Genomic DNA, 25,928 nt, shown 5'->3' on the forward strand with positions numbered 1-25,928 from the left:
GAACATAAGGTGATTGAAAATAAGGACTATCCGTTGGCAAAGTCATAAATGAATCCTTTGAGACTAGCTGGGTAAAATAAATTCCTAGCATAAAAATTTATTTGGTCCACTTTATCAGATACAATTTTGCATCTGATACTTTTTGCTTGAGATCTCCACATATGTTTTTGCTGGAAATGTCTCTTCCCTAGTTTCCTCAGAGATCCTGCTGAACCCTTGATGATTTTTCCAACTGAAACTCAATAGACATGAAACCCACAGGCAGTGATACAAGCAGAGATCCAGCTGTTACTACATGAGAAGTCCTTTTCTGTTGGGTTGCTGTGAGTCTTCCGGGCTGTATGGCCATGTTCCAGAAGCATTCTCTCCTGACGTTTTGCCCACATTTATGGCAGGCATCCTCATAAGTTGTGAGATCTGTTGGAAACTTGGCAAGTGTAGTTGTTTATATATTTGTGGAATGTCTAGGGTGGTAGAAAGAACTCTTGCCTGTTTGAGGCAAGTGTGAATGTGGCAATTGGCCACCTTGATTAGCATTGAATAGCTTTGCAGCTTCAAAGCCTGGCTGCTTCCTGCCTGGGGGGAATCCTTTGTTGGGATGCTTTAGCTGGCCCTGATTGTTTCCTGTCCGGAATTCCCCTGTTTTTGGAGTGTTGCTCTTTATTTACTGTCCTAATTCTAGAATTTCTTTTAATAGTGGTAGCCAGATTTTGTTCATTTTCATCCTTTTCTGTTGCTAATGGGGTTGAAATTGCATTACCTGTTTTATTGCTCTTTGTCCCAAGTCTTCACTTGGCCAGTAAGAGTCGTGGCCTTTGCCTGCATTGAAACCCACCAATACCATCTCAACTGAGAACATCTCAAACAGAAAGTCGTAGGCCTGCGACTCTAACATCATCACAGTTTTTCTATTTCACCATTTTCAAAATCTTTGTCTGATGAAGCCAGTGAAGCTTGGAAGGCTTGCATAATGTGTTTTATGCTTTGGAGCTGACCTAATAAATATATTGCTGCTTATGAATTTTCTATATGATCATATTTCTCTATACAGCGAATTCAGGTAAAGGAAGACTGAACAGACTCGGGGTTCAGAAAAAATAATAATTCAAAGGTAACTGCATTCGCTGTATAGAGAAATATGATCAAAAGGCTGGATCTTTTGTTATCTTTTGCATTTTTAAAAAATAATTCTTCATAGCGCAGAATTTTCCTGGATAAGTTGCCTCTTTGTCGTCTTCTCTATAATTCACTCACTTTTTGGACTGGTCTTGTTGGCAGTCATCCACCGGAGTTTGCTTGTATGAGAAAACAATGATACTGCCAGCTTACTTAAATTGGGTTTGCTTATTCTGCAAGCTAAGGGAATAAATGAGCAAGGAGGCTGCAATTCTGCACAGCCTCAATTAAGTGAAAAACAAACCTGATTAAAGCTGCACTTTTTGCATCTAAGATGCTTAGTTTGCAAATGAAGTAAATTGCATAATTTAAAGCCTGGGGCTTTCAAATTTGTATACATATATTAAAATATTATAAACGGATCCTGTATCAGCAGATCTCTAGGTGAGTACAACCCACAAAGTCACTTTAGAACAGTCTAAAACAGTTTAAACCGACAAATAGTTCAAACAACTCAGAGTAGCTGGAATCACACAAAATAAACTCTGCAATCTGACAGATAAATAATAGAGCCAGGTCACCAAAGCTTTGATGATTCACCAGGTTTTTAACATGGCACTGAAATAAGGATAGGATGGTGTGGGCCCAGCTTTGAAGAAAAGGCCTTCCACAACTGGGGCACTACAGCCAAGAACAACTTCTATTAAAGTTGTGTGTGGAACTGCACAACAGAGTGTGGCGTGCAGGCCCAGCGCGAGCCCCTGCCCGCAGCTGAGTGCCTCCTCTAGAGTAAGAAATCAGAACTTGCCTCCTTGCCTTGAGAGAGTGTGTATGTGGTGTGCAGCCAAGCACCTCCTCTAGAGTAAGAAAGTCAGAACTTGCCTCGAGAGAGTTATGTGTGGTGTCTAGGCCCAGCACAGGCGCTTGCATACAGCCAAGCGCCTCTGGAGAAAGAAAGTCAGAACTTACCACGACAGAGTGGCCTCCTTAAAACGTGTGCCTGCCTGCAGCCAAGCACCTCCTCTAGGGTAAGAAAGTCAGAACTTGCCCCTGCCTTGGGAGAGAGTGTGTGTGTCGTGCAGGCCCAGCATGGGCACCTGCTTGCAGCCAAGTGCCTCCTCTAGAGTAAGAAAATCACAACCTGCCTCAAGAGAGCATGTGTGTGGCGTGCAGGCCCAGTGCGTGCATCTGCCTGCAACCAAGCGCCTCCTCTAGAGGAGAAACAGATAAGAAGCCTCCTTAAAGCATGTGCCTGCCTGCAGCCAAGCACCTCCTCTAGAGTAAGAAAGTCAGAACTTGCCTCTGCCTTGAGAGAGAGTGTGTGTGTCGTGAAGGCCCAGCATGGGCACCTGCTTGCAGCCAAGTGCCTCCTCTAGAGTAAGAAAATCACAACCTGCCTCAAGAGAGCGTGTGTGTGGTGTGCAGGCCCAGTGTGTGCACCTGCCTGCAACCAAGCGCCTCCTCTAGAGGAGAAACAGATAAGAAGCCTCCTTAAAGCGTGTGCCTGCCTGGAGCTGAGTGCCTTTCCTCTAGAGTAAAACAACTTAAATGCCTAAAATGACAGGAAGGAGAGCCTGGGAAGCCCCTCCCCATTATAGGCCAATAGAAAACTGATCTTTCGGCACCCCAGGGTGAAAACAGATCTGCCCTCCCAATTTCGGGAGGGTCCCAAAACATGGATTGGAGCCCCCACCGACAGCTGGGACATGAAACAGGTCAAGGTTTACCCCGAAAGCACAACCTTACCTTCTACTTTCCATGATAGCTGTGGGTTTCCATATTAATGGGATGGTGAATCTGGTCTTGGTTTTAGCCTGAGCTTCAGAGAACCTTTCCATGGTGCTGGAATGTATCTCCACAATATGCTCAGCATTTAGAGTAAAACTCACGATCAGATTCACCATTTCACTAGAGTGGAAGCTATTCGACACCATTGACTGTGTGGGATAAAGCTCTCATTGGTTGGACTGAGACCCCCCTCCTCAAAATAATACTGGACATTGAGCAAAGGTAACTTCATCTGTTGTTAGTGCCAAGGGAAAGATGTGTGTGTTTAGTTAATTTTGGGGATGAGGTTGTTATATGACTGTATGGCACCCATGTCCCCCAAATGGTCTGTTTTTCTTCCCCCCTTCCAAATCTCATTATTACGCACTCTGGCTAGCATGGTGAGGTTATATGGAAAGGAGCGTCATGTCTATGACAATGCTCTCCTCGAGTATTATGTTCTTCTGCATAACTGAATGGCTACACTGCAATTCAAGAATTTTCCATACTTTGAAAAGATGAAGGAAACAAGAGGAGAGAGAGAGAGATAAACATGAGTCCATATCTGACATTCCATCATGAGTATTGCAGATGTAGGCAGATTCTTTGGACTGCTTTTTTCCTGGCCAAAGAAAGATGAATTGCCTTTCATGGAAGCTCTAGGAATGACAAATCACTTTTTAAATATGTTTCGTGCTCTATTAAGCATTTGAAAATGCCAGCTTTTCAAAACAGGGAACTTTGGCCGCTTTCAGTTTTGATATCTTGCCGTAATCTTGACCTCCCTGCTGTAGTGTGAGCAGACTCGAAAACGAGAATGTGTACATTGGAACAGAATTTATTTTCTAAGAGTGCATCCATACTATAGAATTAATGCAGATTGACACCACTTAGACTACCATGGCTCATTGCTATGGGATCATGGGAGTTGTAGTTTGCAAGGTCTTCAGCCTTCTCTGCCAAAGAGTGCTAGTGCCTCACCAAACTCCAGCTCTCATAGCCATGGCAGTTAATGTGGTCTTAAACTTCATTAGTTCTATACTGTATACTGCATTTGAAGGACACTAAATGCATCATCTTCTTGATTTGATCTATGTCACATCCAAGCTGTAAATATTAGGCCATTGATAAACACAAATATAAATACTCAAAATTAAGTAGCAGCTGGACAATAAGAAAGATTGGTATTCTCATACTTGTTCAGCAATAATGGTCATACCTATAAACTATTATAATGATTATTATTTGTCACCAAAATAAACTATAATTTGTCACCAAAATGTCAAACTATGATTTGTCACCGAAATGTCAAATCTACTCCTCTAGCAAAACATTCAAGCCGGCTTACGATAAAACCTTAGAAGCACTAATCAAAAAGACAATACAGAGATAATTGCAATCAGAATGAGCTAAAAGAAACCAAATGTGCAGTTTCGGCACTGATTCACCTTACTAGCTGGATTCTCAAAATGCCAACTGGAACTCAATCAATTTCTTGTTGCTCATCTAAAAGAAAACAGACTTCACTTAGATTCTTCCCTACACCTCAATCCTGGTAACTATAGTGACCCTATTTCAGATAAACACCTTTCAAATTTCCAGTGGCAGAGAGATCCAGAGCATGGTCAACAGAGATGGATCAAATTTCTCAGACAGGCTCCTCTGGAGGGAGATATTTCATGAGATATTCTGGTATCACATATCGGCTTTAGAGGTGAATGCTATCACCTTGAATTGAGCCTAGAAGCAAGCTGGCAACCAGCACAGCTCACATAAGATCAATGTGATACAATCTGACTTTGATTTACTGACTCCATTCATAACACTGCCACCAGCGTTTTAAATCATTTAAAAGTTTCTAGGCTTGTCTTCAAGGGCTGTCCTACACTCAACATATTATAGCTATCTAGCATAGATAAGGTATGTGTGGCCAGTGCTAAAGACCTTACAAAGCTAAAGCTCCCAGAATTCCATAGCATTGAGCCATGGCAATTAAAGTGGTGTAGAACTTCATCAGTGCTTTAGTGTAAATTTATCCTTGGTTGTAGCCTCAGACAGTGATTTGATTTACAGATGGGCATTTGCTGACCATCTCATTTAATGAGTCTGAAGTTTCTATTGCTTCTGTATCATAATGATCTTTTTGGCTGGTGATTATATATCTGAGAGATTCTGGGAGTTTTAGCTCCCAAAAGAAATTTTTCCCAACTCTGACGGATATATGGGTTTCAGCTAAGTCTTCTTTGCATACAACCTGAAGTTAAAGAAGAGTAAAATGCTTAAAGCCATCCCCCAAGGAGGTAAAGGTAAAGATTTTCCCCTGACATTAAGTCTAGTCGTGTCCGACACTGGACCTCATCTCTATTTCTAAGCCGAAGAGCCGCTGTCCCTAGATGCCACCAAGGTCATGTGGCCGGTATGACTGCATGGAGCACCGTTACCTTTCAGCTGGAGCAGTACCTATTGATCTACTCACATTCACATGTATTTGAACTGCTAGGTTTTCAGAAGCTGGAACTAACAGCAGGAACTCACCCCGCTCCCTGGATTCAAACCGTCATCCTTTCGGTCAGCAAGTTCAGCAGCTCAGCAGTTTAACCTGCTGTGCCATCAGGGACTCCAAGGGAGGAACTGGCAAAACCACTGTGAAGTCTTGGCCCTGTCTTTTCTTCTCCTTTGCTTTAGTTCCCTCTGTTTAGGTTTTCCCAATAGTGTAGATGCCTCCATTTGTATTAGTTTTTGGGTGGAACATAAAAAAACCCTAGAGGCATGCCTTAGTTGGGTTAGTCCATTTGCCTCTTGCTAGACTTCTTTTTCTTTCTGCAGCAGAGCTATAATGTCTAGAGGCCTGGACATTGTCTGGAAATCCTAGGCCTAGCAATCCAAAATAGCCATCCTTAGCACTAAACACTACATTCAGCAGTATTCTTATACCACTAGTCCCAGAGACAACAGAAGCCTTTGACCAGCTTAGGTTTCACAAAGAAAGAAGATTGAGATAGCCTTTGGCCTCCAGCTTGTGAGCCATTGCTTTGCACCTGAGACAGAAGACCTTCAAAGACTCCAGAGAGATGACTGCGACCAGCAAAATCTCCTTTTGTAATGTATCGTTTTAAGCTATTTACAATAGTCCCGGGTGGAGTTAACCCTTTATTCGGCTTGTTTTCAGTAAACTCATTTGGTTATCTTTTCACCTTGCCTAAAGTTCGTCTATATATTAAGGGTCTTGATATTAACAGAAGGTATACAGATAACCCTCGAAAAACCAAGCCAGATACTATAGTTCTCCCAAAGACTCAGGTATGCTATTACAACCACCTCCGAAGCCTTCCTTGCCTAAGAAAACCCTATGAGATGTATGGATTCTCCATAAACCAACAGGTACCTTGAAGGCATGTACACACGTAGAGAAGTTTTGGTTGTTTTTTTCAGTGCAGAAGCAATAAGTGAAGCTGTGAATGTGCGCTTGAGACACCATCCAGGGAATGAGGTGGAACTGGAGGCTGAGATAGGCACAGGCAGGAAGTTAAACATTATATTTGATTTCCAAACACGGGGGAGGAGAGATTTTTTTTGGAAAGGACTGGGAGCTGAGTCGCCGATGAGACTTCTATTTGCCAAGCTGTTTTCACAGCGCTTGGGTTAAAAATAGCTCCTGGGGGCTGGAGCCGCACGTCAAGAAATATTAAGGGTTTTTTCCTTTTTTATAGCATCTTGGCATTCTTGATCGTCACAGAAGCTGAAGAAAAAAAGGAAGAGATGGCATCTCCTTATGTTTGGGTAACTCAGGCAGAACTATGAACGCTGTTCTCTTGAGCACCTATTTCAACAGCATAATGTGGGCCAGGGGGCACATAACAGACCCTTTCCTCTCCAAAATAGTTGTGTGTATGTTTGTGTGATTGAGAGATTACCTGCCTGGGAAAAAGGGCATAGTTTGTTCAGTTATATTATTCCCCACCAATAGCTATTCAACCCCTGAAGTTCTGTGTTGCAAGCATTGCCTTCTACCAATTTCTAGAGACGATTGCCGTACTTTCATATTGGGGGGAAAGAGAAAGGGGAAACAATTCTAGCGCTTACAGAATAGTGTCATAGAGTTGGAAGAGACCCCACGAGCCATCCAATCCAACCCCCGGCCATGCAGGAACACATAGTCAAAGCAGTCCCAGCAGATGGCCATCCAGCCTCTGTTTTAAAAACTTCCAAAAAAAGGAGACTCCACCACACTCTAACACAGCATACTCTACTGCCAAACAGCTTTTGTTGTCAGGAAGTTCTTCCTAATGTTCAAGTGGAATATATTTTCCTGCAAGCTTGTCCCCTCTTTAATGTAGTATCCTTTCAAATATTTAAACATGGCTGTCATGTGCCCTCTCGGCCTTCTCTTCTCCAAAGGAAACATATACCACATGTAAACCACTCCTGATGCAGCTTTGGTCCCCTTTCTCTGGACACGTTCCAGCTTGCTAATATCCTTAAATTGTGGTGCCCAAAACTGGACACATTATTCCAGGTGAGATCTAGCTCAAGTGGAATAGAATGGAACTATTACTCCCCTTATTATCTAGACACTATACTTTTATTACTGCAGCTTAGAATAGCTGACAGACAGGAAGAAGAGCTTTCAGCCCAGTTGTTCAAATTGTTTATGACCATAAAGCAAACCTATCACAGGAGCTGAGAGTGTGCAATTTTCCCAGGGATTTTCAAGGCTAATCACAGGTTCAAATTCTGGTTTGCTGAATTATGACCCAACACACATACCACTATACCACATGGGTTCCTTCAATCCAGTTACCTACTGTTATGCCGCAATGACTTATTATGTACTTGTACATATCTCTTCTCCTGCAACCAGCTTTAAAGGAAAAGCATTATGCTTGTATATAAACCTCACTTACTTAGTTCCCAACAGACCCCTCAATCTCTGAGATGGCTGCCATAGATGTGGGTGAAATGTCAGGAGAGAATGCTTCTGTAACATGGCCATACAGCCTGGAAAACACAACAACTCATTATGCTTGTCTTCATTGCCTTCTGCCCAGAATGCTTTGGACAGTTCCTTCTGTTTAAATAGCCTATTATCTTGATCTGCCTTCTCAGATTGTGAACACTCAAGGGTTTCTTCTGAGCTGTCTTTTCTTTAGAAGCAAATGCATGGAACTGCATTTGGGCTTTTGACCTGGAACTATATGAAAACAATAACACTTAAGATTTATATAACATATGCATACTTTTTAGGGAGTTAGTCATACAGCCTGAAAGGAAGACAACTGCAAACCTACTCTGAACAAATCATGCCAAGAGAACCCATGGGTCGACATAGATCAAAAATTACTTGGAGGCACACAACAACAAAAACGAGGTCTCTTAAATTAGGCATGATTTAGGGGCCGCTGCATTTGTCTATACCATATAACAAATACAAATGTGGGTCCTGCCATTGCTGTACATTGGAGAGAGACAAGGATGTGTTAAGACAAGCTGAGGACCGAACTTTGCCAAATTTAAGATGCTTCCTCAGCATGTATTACGTAATGCCTGAAGTTTTGCAGTGTTGTTTTGATATTAATGTTAGTGTTTGCTACTGGCCTTTCCTCCTTACGTTTCTTGTTTTTAATGCTGTTAGAAACACACAAAGAAATAGAACTCCCATGATATGAAGACTTTCATGTGTGTTATTTCTGGTAGGCTGGCTACAGCTCAAAATAGAAGACGGGGGGCAAGGAAAAACAAAAACTGGCAGTGCATTATCATAACTTCTCCCCATGTTCCTCCTCAAACTTAAACATGTTCCAGAGGGAAAACTGGAAAGGAAACCTATTCCTGTAATAATTGTGTAGAAGAGAGCATTTCAGCAGCGACGGATTTGTTATTGGATTGCATAACACTATGTAACATGATTTTCAATCCTGGGTTATAAATGTCATTTCCTAATTGGTTCTATAATAAGAAAACTTGGAAAAGATTTATGAAACAGCATAAACTTTGTTTTTGTGGGACATCCTACAGCACATTTTGCTATAGATTTTCAATGACTATCTCATAGAGTCTCAATAAATTCAACTTAATTTGTGGCAGCCAAAAAAACAAAGGTTTCTGGAGTATAACAACTACTTTCAAAGTAAGTACAGTAGAGTCTCACTTATCCAAGCCTCGCTTATCCAAGCCTCTGGATAATCCAAGCCATTTTTGTAGTCAATGTTTTCAATATATTGTGATATTTTGGTGCTAAATTCGTAAATACAGTAATTACAACATAACATTACTGCGTATTGAACTACTTTTTCTGTCAAATTTGTTGTATAACATGAAGTTTTGGTGCTTAATTTGTAAAATCATAACCTAATTTGATGTTTAATAGGCTTTTCCTTAATCTCTCCTTATTATCCAAGTTATTCGCTTATCCAAGCTTCTGCCGGCCCGTTTAGCTTGGATAAGTGAGACTTTACTGTACTACGCAATTAAAGAGGAAATAACACTTCCAAACCAGGAATAGAATTTTTTCAAATTGTATTACATAGTGTAACAAGCAACACCTACTGAAACATTTCCAGGTGTTCAGATCCAGACAGTGCAGCCCAACATCCATCTCCACTCCTCCTGAACTCTCCTTCAACCCTTGCCTTGTCTGTCAAATCTAGATATGCCATCCTTTCTGTACAGCACCTGGGACATAGTTACAAAGCTTAGAAATAGTTAGTTTTTCATTGGCACTCCCAGTGAGCACGACCAATTGTCCAACAAAGTACATTTAACAAGCTTAACACAGTTGGATTAGTGGCACCAGGTAATGTGATGAATCCCCAGACGCGGAGCTTGGTGATCCATGAGTGGGCAAGGACCAGGGTGCCGTCCGGGTCCCAGATGACATCTCAGCCACTGTTTTGCAAAATCCATTAGTGAGACACCCATCCATCCACTCACCCACCCTTTGCTTCTATGTAACTTTGTGAAGGTGTTACAGCTTCCATTAGCAAGCCGGGTCAGGGGAGCCACACGGCGTGTCTCTCTCGCTCCAGTGGCCCTGGCTGCTCATCAGCCGTAAGTGAAGCTGAAAGCTTTTAAGCGCAGATGTCCGAGCCAGCTGGGTTCCCTGCTGAGGCAGCTCAAAAAAAGAAAAAAATGTGTATGACCTCACACTTTCTGCCTCTCTTATTCTCTTCTTTAACTTTGTCCCTTTTCTTGTCTTTGCCTCCATTTCGCTTTTGCCTCTGCTTCTTCTCCGAGCTGTCCCTCATCTACTTTTGCCAAAAAAGAGTGACAATTAGACCAAACCTGGCTACTGCAAAGTTTGAAAGCAGAGGTCCTTTGGGAATTGCAACCCAAGAGTGCCCATACTGGAGAATTCTAGGGATTGCAACTCCCATGGACATTAGCTAATACAGCCAATGGAGAGACATGCTGGGAGTTATTATCCACCAGTTGCTTGCTCCTTGGTTAGAAGCTCTGGAATTACCTGGTCGTGAACAGTTTTTGCGAGTCATTTCTACTTTCAGAAGTATGTTATTTCAAGAAGTAAACATTGCAGAGTTAAGGTACAGTGTTCCCTCACTTATCGCGAGGGTTAGGTTCCAGGACCACCCACAATAAGTGAAAATCCATGAAGTAGGGACACTATATTTATTTTAATATTTATACATTATTTTAGTAGTTATACACTATTTTAAGTCTTTATCAACCAATCGTGTGTTGATAAATCGCCGTCTCCTCCACCTGTTGCCACTTGGGCTCCTTTTCTCTCCCTTCGGCTTCTGCTTCATCCCTTCCTTAGGCTGTAAATTGATTTATAATATTCATTTAGAGTTTATTTAAAAACTGTGAAACAGCGAATCCACGAAAAGTGAACCGCAAAGTAGTGAGGGAACACTGTATATTATTTTTAAAATAAATAAAATATTTTGTCTTTGATTAATTAATTCAATTGCTGCTGCAAAAATATTTCGATGCATGTTTTTGGTTGATCTGTATCTGTAGTAAATGATTTATTTATTTATTTACATCATTTTTACCCCTCCCTTCTCACCCGGAGGGACTTAGGGCGCCTTACAACAGTCGGCAAATTACATTGCCCAAAATACATTCAATAAAATAACGACATATTAATAAACAATAAAACAGTACCACATCAATTAAAACTCTAATTAGACTCTATAAAGCCATGAATTATAAAATTTAAAATGCATGTATATGATTACACAATTCAATACAATTTCTGTTCCTGGGTTATAAATTTCATTTACTAATCAGTTGTATCATAAAAACATGGGAAAGATTTATTAAACTGCAAAAACTTTCTCGCGATCTGCACATTGAAAGATTAAAAATGGCATATTTTAATTAAGGGAAAGTTACAAAAGAAGTGCCTAGACTGAAGGAAATAATAGTACAACCTTCAGCTACAAAAATGAAGTTTCTGTATTGTAACAACTACTTTCACAGCAAGTACCACACAATTAAACAGGAAATAACTCTTTCAAACCAGGAATAGAATTTTTTTTAATGTTATCTGTCTATATCTGCACATTTTGCCCTAGGAATAGTAATACTGTATTCACTGTCATTCTCTTTTGTTTATCCTCATGTAGTATTTTTTTAAAATACTTTGAAGATTCAGTGCTTGGGAGTATTGCATTTTCAGACAACAGCTTCTGGAAAATTTATTCCAACCAGCATAGCTAAGAACGTTTCTGTGAACTCTTTAGATTCATATTCATATCCCTATGGAATATGGGGGTTTGTAGTTTCGTAAGGCAGTAGAAAATACAAACTGCAATATAATACATCTCCCTAAACTGCAGATCCTGGGATTCCATAAGATGTTGCTATGGCACTTGTAATCAAATCATAGCAGCATAATTGTATAATGTGAAAAGAGCCAAAAATGTGTTAGGTGCCTCTGGATGGTGACCAGCTTTGCAGTAAATGGAAATTTTCTCCTGTAAAATCAGGGCTGGACGAGATGTCAGTGATATCAAACAAGCTGTTTTTCCTTTAGCCAAGTAAATCCATTAATCTTTCTCCCACTGTTTGTAGTCTATAGCTAAGCCTGGCTCCAGAATTGGCATAAGCTTCAATGCGAGAAACTGCTTTGGGCAGCAAAATTTGAGGAGTTCTGGACAAATTTTCAAGGATAGAGGCTCAGACAGTTTCTTCTTTCCCTCTTAAAAACTTTTAGGATGATTTTCCCAGAAGTATGGGTAGCAGCTCTCTCCTCCCTTTCCTAAACTCAGTTAGTTACCGTATATACCCAAGTATAAGCCATTTTTCAGTGAGTGAGGGTCCTGGCCGCCTTATATTTGGGTCAGTTTATACTCAAGTATATAGGTAATCAGAGTTGGACAGTCTTATCTTATTAAAGTCTTATTATCTTAAATTACAGTTTTATGTAAATATTCAAAAACATTTAACCTATTGATGCCTCAATTAATGAAATTTTATTGGTATCTATTTTTATTTTTAAAATTTACCAGTAGCTGCTGCATTTCCCACCCTTGTCTTATACTCGAGTCAATAAGTTTTCCCAGGGTTTTTTGTGGTAAAATTAGGTGCCTCGGCTTATATTCGGGTCAGCTTATACTCGGGTACTTCTTTGAGTCGAAATTATCAGAATCCACCACACAATGGTCATACTGGCTGAGAGTTTTACCCAAAGAAGAAACAGTCCCAAACTCTGCTTTTTCACTTCTGTTTGCATCATCCCCTTTCCAAGGTGGGAAAGCAAGAAATAATTCTTAACTGAGACATCAAAACATGACTCAGCCAGGATTCCAGACTTAAATGCCCACCTGGGCTTTGGTCGTGACTTCCAGCAACTGAACTACCTCCCTGGAAGAGTCTGGTTTGTCCTTGTATTCATTCTTCTGCTGCAAACAACTTGTTTGCTTAATGTATTGTATGCAGTTCTCCCACTCCATCAAAATATTATGAAATGGACTTGAGTTTAAAAGAGGACGCATATGAAGGCATCCTAGTCTGGACCAAAATGGCACAGTTCGTACAGCTGGACAGTAGTTTTTCTCTCCTCCAGACAAGGTGTTAATTTCTTTTCCACTTCATTTTTCTTTTCCACTTCTTTTTTCCAGCCATCAAAGAACTTATATGTTGCATTACGGATAAAAACAGAGGCAGAAAACATTTGGATTATATATGGTCCTAAAGGAAGAATAATCTATTACTGGTTTCTTCATTTAAGGACAGAGACAGGTTCAGATAACAGCTGGAATTTTGTTGTTATTGTTGCTATTACGATTGTTGTTATTTAATATCCTGCCTCTCTTCCAATAATGAGATTCAAGGTGGCTAACAACATATTAAAATAATATAAGTTGAAAGCAATTCAAAAATCAGAATAAACATACCAATATACTTTTCTAGATAATTAAACAATTTTAAATTAAACTATCAAACCCTCTTAAAGAAGAGATTAAAGATTATTTATTTCATTATTTAAAGATAGAGACAGGTGCAGACAACATCTGTGTTTAAAATTTTCCTAAATGAGAAAACAATCACTATTGTGATTGTTTTCTTCCTCTAAATATGAAGACAGACAAAGGTAACATCTGGATATTTTTGCAATAACGGGATCAAACATCAGTTCATTCATTTAAGGATGGAGACAGGTGAAGCTTATATCTGGATTTTGTATTTTCTGAATGAAAGATTAATGACTATTGCTTTATTCAGCTTAAGAGACAGGTGCAGGTAACATCTGGATTGTATATATGCCTAAGTGGGGGTGATCAGACATTGCTGGGTTCTGACCCCAATAAGTGTTGAGAAGTCCTAGGTATAAAAAGAATCCTTCATAGTACATATCTGACCTTTGCCTGTGCTCCACCTTCTATCTAAAGACTGTGAGCTGCTAGATCAGGATGGGAATCTTGAAGCCTTTCAGATGCTGTTGAACTGCAGCCCTCAGCGTTTCTTACTCTTTGCTATACTGCCTAGAACTGCTAAGATTTGCATTTCAACAGTGCCTGGAGGATTATGCAATTCCTACTATTGTAATACATGAAAACTCAAGGGTTTAGATCATTCAATTCCTATTATTCTGCGACACAAAAAATTCAAAGGTTTTAGCTACTTTCTTCTCCCTGCCTCCACTGTTTACTTTCCAGCTAGCATAGTGGTTCTCAACCTTTTTTTTGACCAGGGACCATTTTTACCTGGGACCACTTGACCAGGGATCACTTTGACCAGGGATCACTCTCCAACATTAGTACCAAAAAAGTTACGAATCAGTTTTAGATTCAGCTTGGTTATTTGGGGTGCTGATTCAGAAAACTGAATTGGATAAACCACATCAACTCTAGTTTCTGATACGGAACATATGCCATCCAGTAGTCGCCATCTGCTCGCCCACAGAAAACCATATGTAATGATCTAGAGCTGATGTGGTCAATCCAATACAATTTTCTGAATCAGCACCCCAAATAACCCCAGGAACAGGCCTAAAAATGAAGACACCAAGAAAAAATATTTTGGTTGGGCTGTGTTATTATCTGTAGTAGTAACGGTGAGGCCACGGACCATATTTTAATTCTTGTGGACCACTGGTGGTCCACGGACCACAGGTTGGGAACCGCTGATCTAGCATGATGAAGAGTTCTGAAGATATGTACTATTTCTTAGGATGGCCAGCAGATCATTTTTATACTTTCCTGTTTCCAAAAGACTGGCATCTAATTGCAGAGTTTTCTGAATTTTTCTTTTCCTACATTTCGATTACTGATCAATTAATCCTTCCCTTCTGCTGCTCTGGCCCACTGGTCTTATTTGTTTCCCCTTCCAAGCAAACAATAGCAACTTTTAGTCTCTGGAGAGAAAATAAGACTTGGAATTTAGGTTCAACTCTCACATCTGCCACAAGCCTCTTGTGTGTCCAGAAATACATTCTCACTTTCCATCTCCCTGATGTAAAGCTAAACATAGTGCTGGCCTGGATCAAAAGGGTATGATATTGACCATGGCAATTGCATGTTTCCTTCATAATTGGGAGTGCTTAGCAATTTTATTTTGTAGTTAATTGCTCCAGCTCTTGGTTTAGGGCTCTTAAGTTCCTTGTGCCTCTTCAAGCAGAAGAAACAGGAACACAGTGTGTTTTAGTTTCCTTTGGATAAGAGGGCACTAGAGTCTTAGGTCCCATTGTAATATTTGTTTTATTTAGCAGAAGTAAATACACTCTCTGTTAGCAGCAACCAGAGTGGCTTTCTAATAATGCTTGGTAAGGTAGAAAGCAATAGAAAAATAGGAAGACCATATTACAGATGGACAGACTCAGTCAAGGAAACCACAGTTCTTTGTCTGGAAGACATGAGCAGAGCAGTTGAGAATAGGATGACTTGGAGGTCTCACATTTATAGAATGACCATTAAAGTTGACTTGAACACAGTTTATTTATTTATTTATTTACAGCATTTATATTCCGCCCTTCTCACACCGAAGGGGACTCAGGGCAGATCACATTACACATATAGGCAAACATTCAATGCCTTTTAACATAGAACAAAGACAAGACAAACATAGGCTCCAAGTGGGCCTTGAACTCATGACCTCCTGGTCAGAATGATTCATTGCAGCTGGTTGCAGCTGGCTTGCTCTCCTGCCTGCGCCACAGCCCGGGCCCAAAATGAAATAATAATCCCACTCCTTACCTCTCATTCACTCTTCTGACATTGGTGCCACCACCTGCAGCTGGTAAAAAAGAATTTGGAAGAAATTTTGAGGTCATAAATTCCTCCAAATAATTTCTGCCATCTACAGATGGTAACACGAATGCTAGTATGTGGTCAATCTACTCTAAGCTTTAGTCTGAACATTTGAGTTATCCATGGTTCCAAATGTATCTATGAGATAGAATTCATCACTTCGAACAGCCAGTGTACTGTGATAGTTCGAATTTTGGTATAGAGCTCTGGGAGAACCACTTCAGCCATGGAAACCCACCTTGGACAAGTTACACTCTATCAGCCTATGAGAAAAGCAATGACTTCTGAATAAATCTTGACAAGAAAACATGTGATAAGGTCATCATATGTTGTAAATTACTTAAAGGCACACAACCGTATGCCTTAGATATCTCAATGGAATTGGGTTGCTTTCTGTGAGTTTTCCTGGCTGTATGACCATGTTCCTGAAGCATTTTCTCCTGATGTTTCACCCACATCTATGGCAAGCGTCCTCAGAGGTTGTGAAGTATATTGGAAACTAGGCAAGGGAGGTTTATATATCTCTGGAAGGTCCAGGGTGGAAGAAATAATTCTTGTCTGTTGGACAAGAGACAACACATATCTCAATGCAAGTTCAGACTACAATCTAGAGCAGATTCTTCTCTCTGTTGACATCAGAATCAGCACTGTCTTTTGCCCTCTTATATTAAGTGGGAAGGGCAGTCAGATTTTCCAGGCTTCTTTTGTTTTGCCTTTTTCACATGAGAAAAACTAGTGGGAGATTTCCAGCTATCAGGAGATTATCTGTTTTTAGATCCTCACTGATCTGCAGATCATCTGGCAGGACCAGCTTATCTAAGTAGAGTCTGTCTGTAATGCAATACTGCTACTTCCAATAAAGCTAATCTGGCTTCTCTGTTTTTTTTAATGGCCAGAATGCTTTTGCTGGCATGTACATATGGGATTCAGAAGTGCACATTAATATTTGGGGGAGTTAGTTGCAAGCTCCTAACATAATGTTCCACTCACATCCAGGCTTTCACGTTTTAGGGTATTTTTGTGGTACAGATTGGCAATATGGCAAACCCCATCCTAGCTGCCGTTCTTTCACTGGCAAAGAGAACTAAGATTGTTTTCTATTTCCAATGAGAAATCTGCCTTCTGTCTCAGGAGAAGAACAGAGTTGCCATCTCTGCCTGATGAAAAAACCTATAAAGTTTTAAAAGCTAGAATGATCTATGCTACATCTTTTGATTGCCCACAGTAAAGATGTTTCCATAAGATAGATTTTGCTGTTTTTAGGCCGAAAACTTACAAATTTAGAAAGTCAAACTTTAACTAACCTCATGGTAGAAGTCATCTTTCCACCCTTTTATACTTTGTGAATATTATTTAATTAGATGCAGATATAGGCAATTCAGATATTATCATTATCCAACCACTCTAATTCTCAATATGGGTTTATGCAGAAGACCGATTCTAGGGTTCCCCTGTGCCCATACTCCCAACTCCACAGAATGAGATGTAAATATAATCACTTATTGTCTTGAGTCATTTGCTGGTCATAAAATTCAAATATATTTGTCCTTTGTTGTGTAAACCACTGTTGCTCAAATTGGTGGTCCTGAAAGCAGCGCTGGTCCCTGAGTCATTGGCTCCCAGTTTCTAGAGCTGCAAGTGTGAGAGAATCAGCCATCTACAAAGACATTGCCCAGGGGATGTCCATATAATGCCAATTTTTTTACTTTGCTTGTACATCATAACTGTATTCTCATTTTGCTTTTGACACAATAAAAAAAAGTTTCTGGAGAATTTGAAAGAAGGGAAAAAACTATTGTACGCAAAGTGTACAAATGGCACATTGAAAAAAAACATTACTGGCCCTGCACAGCCTGAGATATACTGGTTTAGACTAAGCTGAGTTAATTTTCTGGTCAGATTGCCACAGTTTGCTGGAACTAGATGATGGTAAAGAGCATATTATGGAGCTTAGGGCTAGCCTTGACAATGCCAGAGCCTGGCAGGCACAAGCATTGTAACATCTGCGGCTGGCATTCTTCAGCAGAGCAGGAAGCAATGGGCCCATTAGCTACCCTGGGGGATTAATTGGTGTATCTGGTCTCCGTCTTCCTTGTTTTATTATTATCTTGGCGAAGCAGGTGGAAAGAATATGCAAGTCTGCTTACACATCCTTTCCACTGCAGAAAAGGAGAGTAGCAAAGAGGAGACAGCTGTGAGAGCATCTAAATGGACCATAGGCTCCAGCGCCTCCTCTTCTAGGTTTGCTTCTGCCACCAACCCTCCCAAACCTGATATAATCTGGATGCTTCCATAACAGAATCAAAGTTGTTTTGTTCTTCCAAGTCAACAGACCTATTAGGTGGTTCATAGCATGGACTTCTGCAAGCATAGCACCACTCCTGGGCTGGATTGTACTGATGCACAACACATTTCGCAGCAGCAAAATGACCATGTACAAGTTACATTGTGCAAGTCACTTCAACAGCTACCATCCACACAGAAGTTACTTCCTGAATCTCTTAAACTGAACAAATATGCTTGTATAGTACACCCTAAACTTTTGCTGATGTTCAGGGCACTAAGGTAAAGGTAAACGTTTCCCCCTAACATTAAGTCTAGTCTAGTTGTATGGAGCTGAAATATGGGGGGATCAAGATCTGGCATTGGTAGAAAGATTCCAACTTCGCCACTTAAAAATTGGCTTAGGTGTGGAGAGATCATCCCTGTCAGCTGCAGTGAGAGCAGAGATGGGAGTACCCCCAATTTCCACAGTAATTATGAAGAGGCAGATCAATTGGTGGTACAAAATAAGACAAATGCAACCACATAGACTCCCAGCCATATGCCTATTAGAGCAAGAAAACCCACAAAGAATGGTCATCATGGCTAAGCAGACTCTGCCACACTGTCAGTAAGTTAGGTTTTTCCCCTCTTGAGCTAATAAATTTTGGGGCTAAAGTGTGCTCAATTGTTTACCAAAGAGCCCTTGACACTGCGGCACAAAATGACTTTATGATCATAGCACAAGCTAGAGCCACTCCATACCTGGCTAAATTTAAATGCAACGTGGGCATGGAAACCTAACTCTTTTTTACACTCCCACTATGTATTAGAAAACTTTTTACCCAGGCTAGATTTGAGCAACTCGACATTAAGTCTAAGCTAGGTAGACGCCAGAATATCCCTTATACAAAGAGAACCTGTGGGTGCCGCGAGGCAGATGCAGAAGTGGAGGACTCAGAACACTTTTTCTTAAAATGCCCCTATTACAACAGGATTCGATCTCTCTATTTAGAGCCTCTACTTGAGAACCATAGGGTCACCCTGGAAGACCTAGAGATTTCTAGATAGGACATGTTAATCAAATCCATGAATAATCACATCACCAAAGTTAAACCCACAAACTTTTAGTATTAGCTTCACTGAATGGGCCCCATTTAAATAAGATCTCATGTTGCACAACTTCCACAAAGTCCCCCTTGCATAACTTCCAAACTTGCACAATCATATTTATATCACCATAAAGCTGCAGCAGAATCATAGCCATAGGGATTTAAAAGTTCTGTTGTGGTCAGATTTTAAAAAAATATACTCCTGCATTTTTGTTCCTAAATAAACCAACCAAATACTTATGGAAGACTCATTAAGTGAAGCATGATCACAATAGCACCCTTCTGTTCAAAGCTGAGAACTATTGCATTACCAATAAGGCTGCTATATATAGCTTCTGTTTCTGGAGGTAACAAGGAGGTAATGACATTCCTTTTTAATCCCTACATTTTGATAGGCAAGAATTTTCGGTGGGCAATTTTGAGATGCTTTTTATTACTGTTTTAAGTGATTTTTCTTCTTCTAAACATAACAAAATGTAACAAGCTACATAATGAGGTTACCGTTTGTAGCAGAAAAAAATGACACACACTACATACTTATTTTTAAACAATGCAAAAAGAAATAGCAACAATTTCCTTTGAAACAGTGACATGATTCTTAAATTATGTCTAGTAGTTACTGATAGCTTTATTTTTCATGATTTTGCCTAATCACCCAAATTAGCAGTTGTCACGACATCTAGCTGCTGCAAGTGTTCACACACTGCGAAGCCTTTTCTTGTCTCTGACTTTAATTCCCACACAATTCAGCTTCAGTGGATGCCTCTGAGTTCGAGTATTATGAGTACGATCTGATAATCTTACTCCACCCTTCAAAGGTCTTTCTTGTTGTGTCTTCTTTCGTGCATGTTTTTCCAAACAGTATTTAAACAGACTAAAATCTTTCCTTTCATTTTAACCACTCCATCCAAAAAAGTCTGTGTTTAAAAGCTCATTTCTCCTGACTTTATAGGGTGACCCTGGGCAGTGGGAAGAAAGTTGTCCTCTATCTAGTGTTAGGAGCCCCCGATGGCGCGGTGGATTAAACCCTTTTGCTGGCAGGACTGATGACTTGAAGGTTGGGTTACTGACCTGAAGGTTGCCGGTTCGAATCCAACCCAGGGAGATCATGGATGAGTTCCCTCTTATCAGCTCCAATTCCATGCGGGGAATGAGAGAAGTCTCCCACAAGGATGGTAAAAACATCAAAACATCCGGGTGTCTCTAGGCAACGTCCTTGCAGATGGCCAATTCTCTCATACCAGAAGCAACTTGCAGTTTCTCAAGTCACTCCTGACACACACAAAAATCTAGTGTCCTCTCACTACAGTTGAATTGTACAAGAAAAATGCTTGTATATGTCATTTTTAGAAGACTGTACAGCCAAGTGCATGCCTAGGACTAGTAACTTAACATACAGTGGAACCTCTACTTAAGAGCATCCCAACTTAAGAGTGTTGGGTTGAGAGTTGTTGTTTAGCCTGGGTTTCACTGTGACATAAGAGCAGCATTTTGAGTTAAGAGCGTGAGAGTACAGGTTTTTAGGGCTTCAAGGGAACAGCCTCAGTGCCTCTTACCTTGGTGCCTCCGTGCCTTGTGCCTCCATGCCTCATGCTCTTGTCTGCTTTGAGAGATTTCGTCTGCTTTGCTTCTGTCCACTTCGAGGAACTTTGGGTTAGTTGATTTTGTATGGTTTTTATTTCTGATATGTTTGGCTTCATGAAGAGAGAGAGGGAAAGACGGAGACTGGAATGAGTACATTATGAAGAAAATTATGTTATAGTGTAAGGCAACTTCCAGTGGGGCTCCATAGAGGAAGTGACCTGGCAGCATACTAGGACACTTTCCTGGGAACATTGAAGGCTTCCCCATGTTCCACTGAGAAAATGGGGGGGGGGGGAGTTGAGTGGTGATGCTTACCCCCATGGGATGACGTAATGTGTGCAGTGGATGATGCAGTGCAATGGTTTCCCCCCACTGTTCCATGGATTTGCCATGCTGTGTGGCAAGTCCCCAACAGTCCCACAGATTCAGACCTCAATGTGATGAGATCCTATGCGGTGCAATTTAAACTTTAAAAAAAAGATTGTTTAGATATTTATGCCATTCTAAGTTTATTTTATGCCAGTTTCCAGCAGCTGTGGCTGCAGTTCTCATTGTGGGCAAGATATTGTAACCCCAGAGAAAGCATGACAAAGTTTGTATTTCTGCAGTACAATTGTCCCAGATGTTGTGCATTCTCTCTATTTTGTTTCTCTTATCTCTTCAATCTTCTCCAGCTGCAGCGTTTCAAGCGCTCCCTGTCGCTCAAAACCATCCTACGGAGCAAGAGTGTTGAGAACTTTTTCCTGCGCTCCAACAGTGAGTTCAAGCTGCCTTCGGATGTGCTGCTTAGCCCCCCGGATTCGGTGCCACCCCCGTCTCCCCCACCGGTGCCCACCGAAGTAGAGCGCTCTCCCCGAGCGGCTCAGCGATCCCTGGCACCCCTCAAGCCCATGAAAACTCACAGCTTCCAGGAACACATCTTCAAGAAACACAACCCTTGTGAAATCTGCCATCAACTTATTGTAGGTGAGTATTTGGAGAGCCTCATTGCTTTGCTCTATCCTTTCACTACTTCTGGCTAGCACATGTGTACACACATAGATACATGGTATGTTGTCCTTTTTCCCTTTCCTTCCACATTTTATTTAGGAAAGTATTATTGTATCCTCCCTTACATCAAAGAATCTCTTGGTGTTGTACAATCAAATCAATTCAACCGATGTGGAACCCCTGGTGGCACAGTGGGTTAAACCCTTGTGCTGGCAGGACTGATGACTTGAAGGTTGAGTTGCTGACCTGAAGGTTGCCAGTTCGAATCCAACCCGGGGAGAATGCAGATTAGCTCCTTCTATCAGCTCCAGCTCCAGCCTCCCACAACGATGGTAAAAACATCAAAACATTGGGCATCCCATGGGCAATGTCCTTGCAGACAGCCAATTATCTCACACCAGAAGCTCCTGACATATACAAAAAATTCAACAGATTTAAAACAATAATAGAAGTCAAAAATCAGAAACTCCTCAAACCACAGCAGACAAAAAACCAGTACAAGAAAACCACACTACAAACTAGAGCTGACAACTGGCACAACAAAACATTGCATGGAAAGTTCCTTGACAAAATTGAAGGAAAAGCTGATAAGGAGAAGACCTGGCTCTGGCTCACAAATGGGACCCTGAAGAAGGAGACAGAAGGCCTGATCCTTGCAGCCCAGGAGCAAGCCATCAGAACAAATGCAATTAAGGCCAAGATCGAAAAATCAGCTGATGACCCAAAATGCAGACTGTGCAAGGAAACCGATGAAACCATTGATCATATCCTCAGCTGCTGTAAGAAAATTGCACAGACAGACTACAAACAGAGGCACAACTATGTGGCCCAAATGATTCATTGGAACTTATGCCTCAAGTACCCCCTGCCAGCAGCAAAGAACTGGTGGGATCACAAACCTGCAAAAGTATTGGAAAATGAGCACGCAAAGATACTGTGGGACTTCCGAATCCAGACTGACAAAGTTCTGGAACACAATACACCAGACATCACAGTTGTGGAAAAGAACAAGGTTTGGATCATTGATGTTGCCATCCCAGGTGACAGTCGCATTGACGAAAAACAACAGGAAAAACTCAGCCGCTATCAGGACCTCAAGATTGAACTGCAAAGACTCTGGCAGAAACCAGTGCAGGTGGTCCCGGTGGTGATGGGCACACCGGGTGCCGTGCCGAAAGATCTCAGCCGGCATTTGGAAACAATAGGCATTGACAAAATTACGATCTGCCAACTGCAAAAAGCCACCCTGCTGGGATCTGCACACATCATCCGAAAATACATCACACAGTCCTAGACACTTGGGAAGTGTTCGACTTGTGATTTTGTGAAACGAAACCCAGCATATCTATCTTGTTTGCTGTGTCATACAACGTCGTTGTGTCAATAATAATAATAATCTTTATTTCTATATCGCCTTATCTCCCAAAAGGGACTCAGGATGGTGAGCAACAAAAGATTGCAAACATTCAATGCCTGAGAAACATAACATAAAAACAAATTCAAATAAACAATCAACTACATTGAGATATACTTATAAAACAACTTAAAATAACAGGTGAGAAAAATTAAATATACAGAATTAAATAATTAGGACACAATTCTCTAATGACTCCAGTAATGGCCAGAAGTAATTAACACAGTTAAAACATATCATACAGTTAGCAATGGACCATCCCGACAAGGTAAGTCTTCATGAGCTGAGTCAAAATTTAAAATAAAGTACTAATCCTAATTAAATTATTAAAAATAACGTAAAAGGCTTGAAATACAGTAGAGTCTCACTTATCCAACATAAATGGGCTGGCAGAATGTTGGATAATAAGGAGGGATTAAGGAAAAGCCTATTAAACATCAAATTAGGTTATGATTTTACAAATTAAGCACCAAAACATCATGTTATACAACAAATTTGACAGAAAAAGTAGTTCAATACATAGTAATGCTATGTAGTAATTATGGTATTTACGAATTTAGCACCAAAATATCACGATGTATTGAAAACATTGACTACAAAAATGCGTTGGATAATCCAGAATGTTGGATAAGTGAGACTCTACTGTACATCCAGTTTATCAGTGATCCTTTATACTTTGTTGTACATCACCAAGAGATTCTTTGCTCAAGTTCCCTGTTGTTGAATCTCAAGTTCTATGAATTGGATTGCGTGATTTTAATTGATGTTTTAATAGTTGATGTTTAATTGCTGGATTTTAATTGTATTTGTTCTTTTTATGGATGTATATGTGTATGATATCAAATTGGTGCCTGTGGTAAGGCTGCCCTGAGTCCCCTTCGGAGTGAGAAGGGTGGGTTACAAATGCGGTAAATAAATATGTTCTGAGTGCAACTATGTTTTGAGGATGCCACAATTTCTCCAAGGGTTCATATTGCCTGTAGTAAATTCCCAGGAGGAGCTGTAAGCAAACATGTATCCAAGGGCTTCCACACTTTGACTTTGATAGGACTCCTCTTGTTCCATGTCCTGAATGCACACTGTGCCTATCGGTTTCACAAATTATATATGGAAGAATGCAATTGATTGTATGGATTTCTTTTGTCTCACCTGTTTTTGTTTCTGGAGATAAAAGGTGGCTAAAACTAAAGGACAATGTATAAAATTTTTACAGTCCAAAACAAAAAAGCCTACCTTGTGAATTCTGCAACAATACTAGTACCTCAGGGTACTAAAGCGTCCTTCCTAGTTGGAAAAATGCTAAAGAACAGGTAACATTTTTGAGGAACATATTCAGTCCTGTACCTGTAGCTGTTTGCTCACTGCCCTGTGCAATCTATGTATGTGTGTGTGGGTGTTTTGAAAACACTTGAGATCCAGTGCTCATGAAGAAATTGATCCTGCAAAAGGATATCCTTGAAATCTCAAATTGCAAAAGAAAAGGGGAAGCATGGCATAGATGGATTTTTGTAGGTAATGCATCCTCCCCAAAGCTGGTGCCTTTAAGATGTGTTGAATTGCAGCTCCCATCAGGAGTGGGATAAAGGGAACAGAATACACTCTTCTTTTAATTTTGGTAAGGGTAAAGGTTCATTAAGTCTAGCCGTGTCCGACTCTGGGGGTTGGTGCTTATCTCTATTTCTAAGCCAAAGAGCCGGCGTTGTCCATAGACACCTCCAAGGTCATGTGGCCAGCATGACTGCATGGAGCGCAGTTACCATCCCGCCAGAGCGGTACCTATTGATCTACTCATATTTGCATGTTTTCGAATTGCTAGGTTGGCAGAAGTTGGGGCTAACGGGGGAGCTCACTCCTTCTCTCTGTATTCGAACCGCTGACCCTTCAGTCAGCAAGTTCAGCAGCTCAGCGATATAACCCACTGCGCCACTGGAGGCTCCTTTAATTTATGTTAGCTTATTTCCCCCTTTTTTGGAAGTCACCTCCTTTCCCTTTGCGAAGTAGTGTACACATACATATGCCCACTCACAGATATGCATGACCCAGATTGCTTTTGCATGGTGCGTTACAGCTATCTCATTTGTTTCATTTTCACCTCTTAGGAAATTCCAAACAAGGCCTGCGATGCAAGACATGCAAAGCTAGTGTGCATTTGTGGTGTTCAGAAGAAGTTTCTCATCAGCAATGTCCAGGAAAGGCAGTAAGTAGACGAACAAAACTATACACAATGCAATGGCCAATAAAAAGGGAAATAAGTGATGTACAGTATTACTTACTAAACTCTGCTGTAGAGACAACCACTGCAGTGTCTTCACACTGTTCTACATGGATGCAGTGGGCGAATTAATACATAACAATAAGCCAGGAATACTGGCTTAATAAACTACAATGGGAATAAACCTGAAGCATAACTCCTGCTTCACTCTTCCCTTCATCCAAGTGGGCAATCAAGCAGGAAAGGGAGAAATTTGCATGATGTTTGAACCTGTGATCATGAACTAGCTTCAAATCAGTTTTGTTCTTGAACAAACTGACTTGTTTCAGCACACTTAAAGTCATAACCCCATTTGCTGTATGGAATCAGCTCATTTTCTTCTTCGTTTCCTCAGCAGGCAGCATCTTTCAGACGTAATCTCAGTTCCCCTATGCTGTTGCATGATCCACAGCCACAGCCAGCCACTACTACCACCACCTCCACCGCTACTGTCACTGCCGCCGCCACCACGAAAGAGTCTCTGCCTGCAGGTGAGAATGGAGAAGACTGTTGTTGAATTGTGGGATATGGACATATAGACATTCTGTACTGTAGGTGAGCCACAGCAATTTTGAATGCAAGCAGTAGTGTAGAGAAACCAGAGTTTGTATGGTCCAAGTCCTGGAACTTTCTAAGAAACAGCGACTATGAGTGCAGCAACACTGTAGAATTAATGCTGTTTGACACCACTTTAACTTCTTATGGAATCATGGGAA

At 40.8% G+C, this 25,928-nt stretch overlaps 1 protein-coding gene across 2 annotated transcripts in view; it reads left to right on the top strand.

Annotated features, from left to right (window-relative positions):
- Positions 1–25,928, top strand: part of stac2 (SH3 and cysteine rich domain 2) — a 68,096-nt gene that overhangs the window by 17,877 nt on the left and 24,291 nt on the right. For both annotated transcript variants that reach the window (XM_008113323.3, XM_008113322.3), the window contains exons 2-4: positions 21,232–21,523; positions 25,061–25,158; positions 25,568–25,703. In XM_008113323.3, the coding sequence (XP_008111530.1) occupies positions 21,232–21,523; positions 25,061–25,158; positions 25,568–25,703 (526 nt within the window). The remainder of the gene's footprint in view (positions 1–21,231; positions 21,524–25,060; positions 25,159–25,567; positions 25,704–25,928) is intronic.

This window comes from Anolis carolinensis, chromosome 6 (assembly GCF_035594765.1).
Source record: "Anolis carolinensis isolate JA03-04 chromosome 6, rAnoCar3.1.pri, whole genome shotgun sequence".
In the NCBI taxonomy this organism is placed as follows: Eukaryota; Metazoa; Chordata; class Lepidosauria; order Squamata; family Dactyloidae; genus Anolis; species Anolis carolinensis.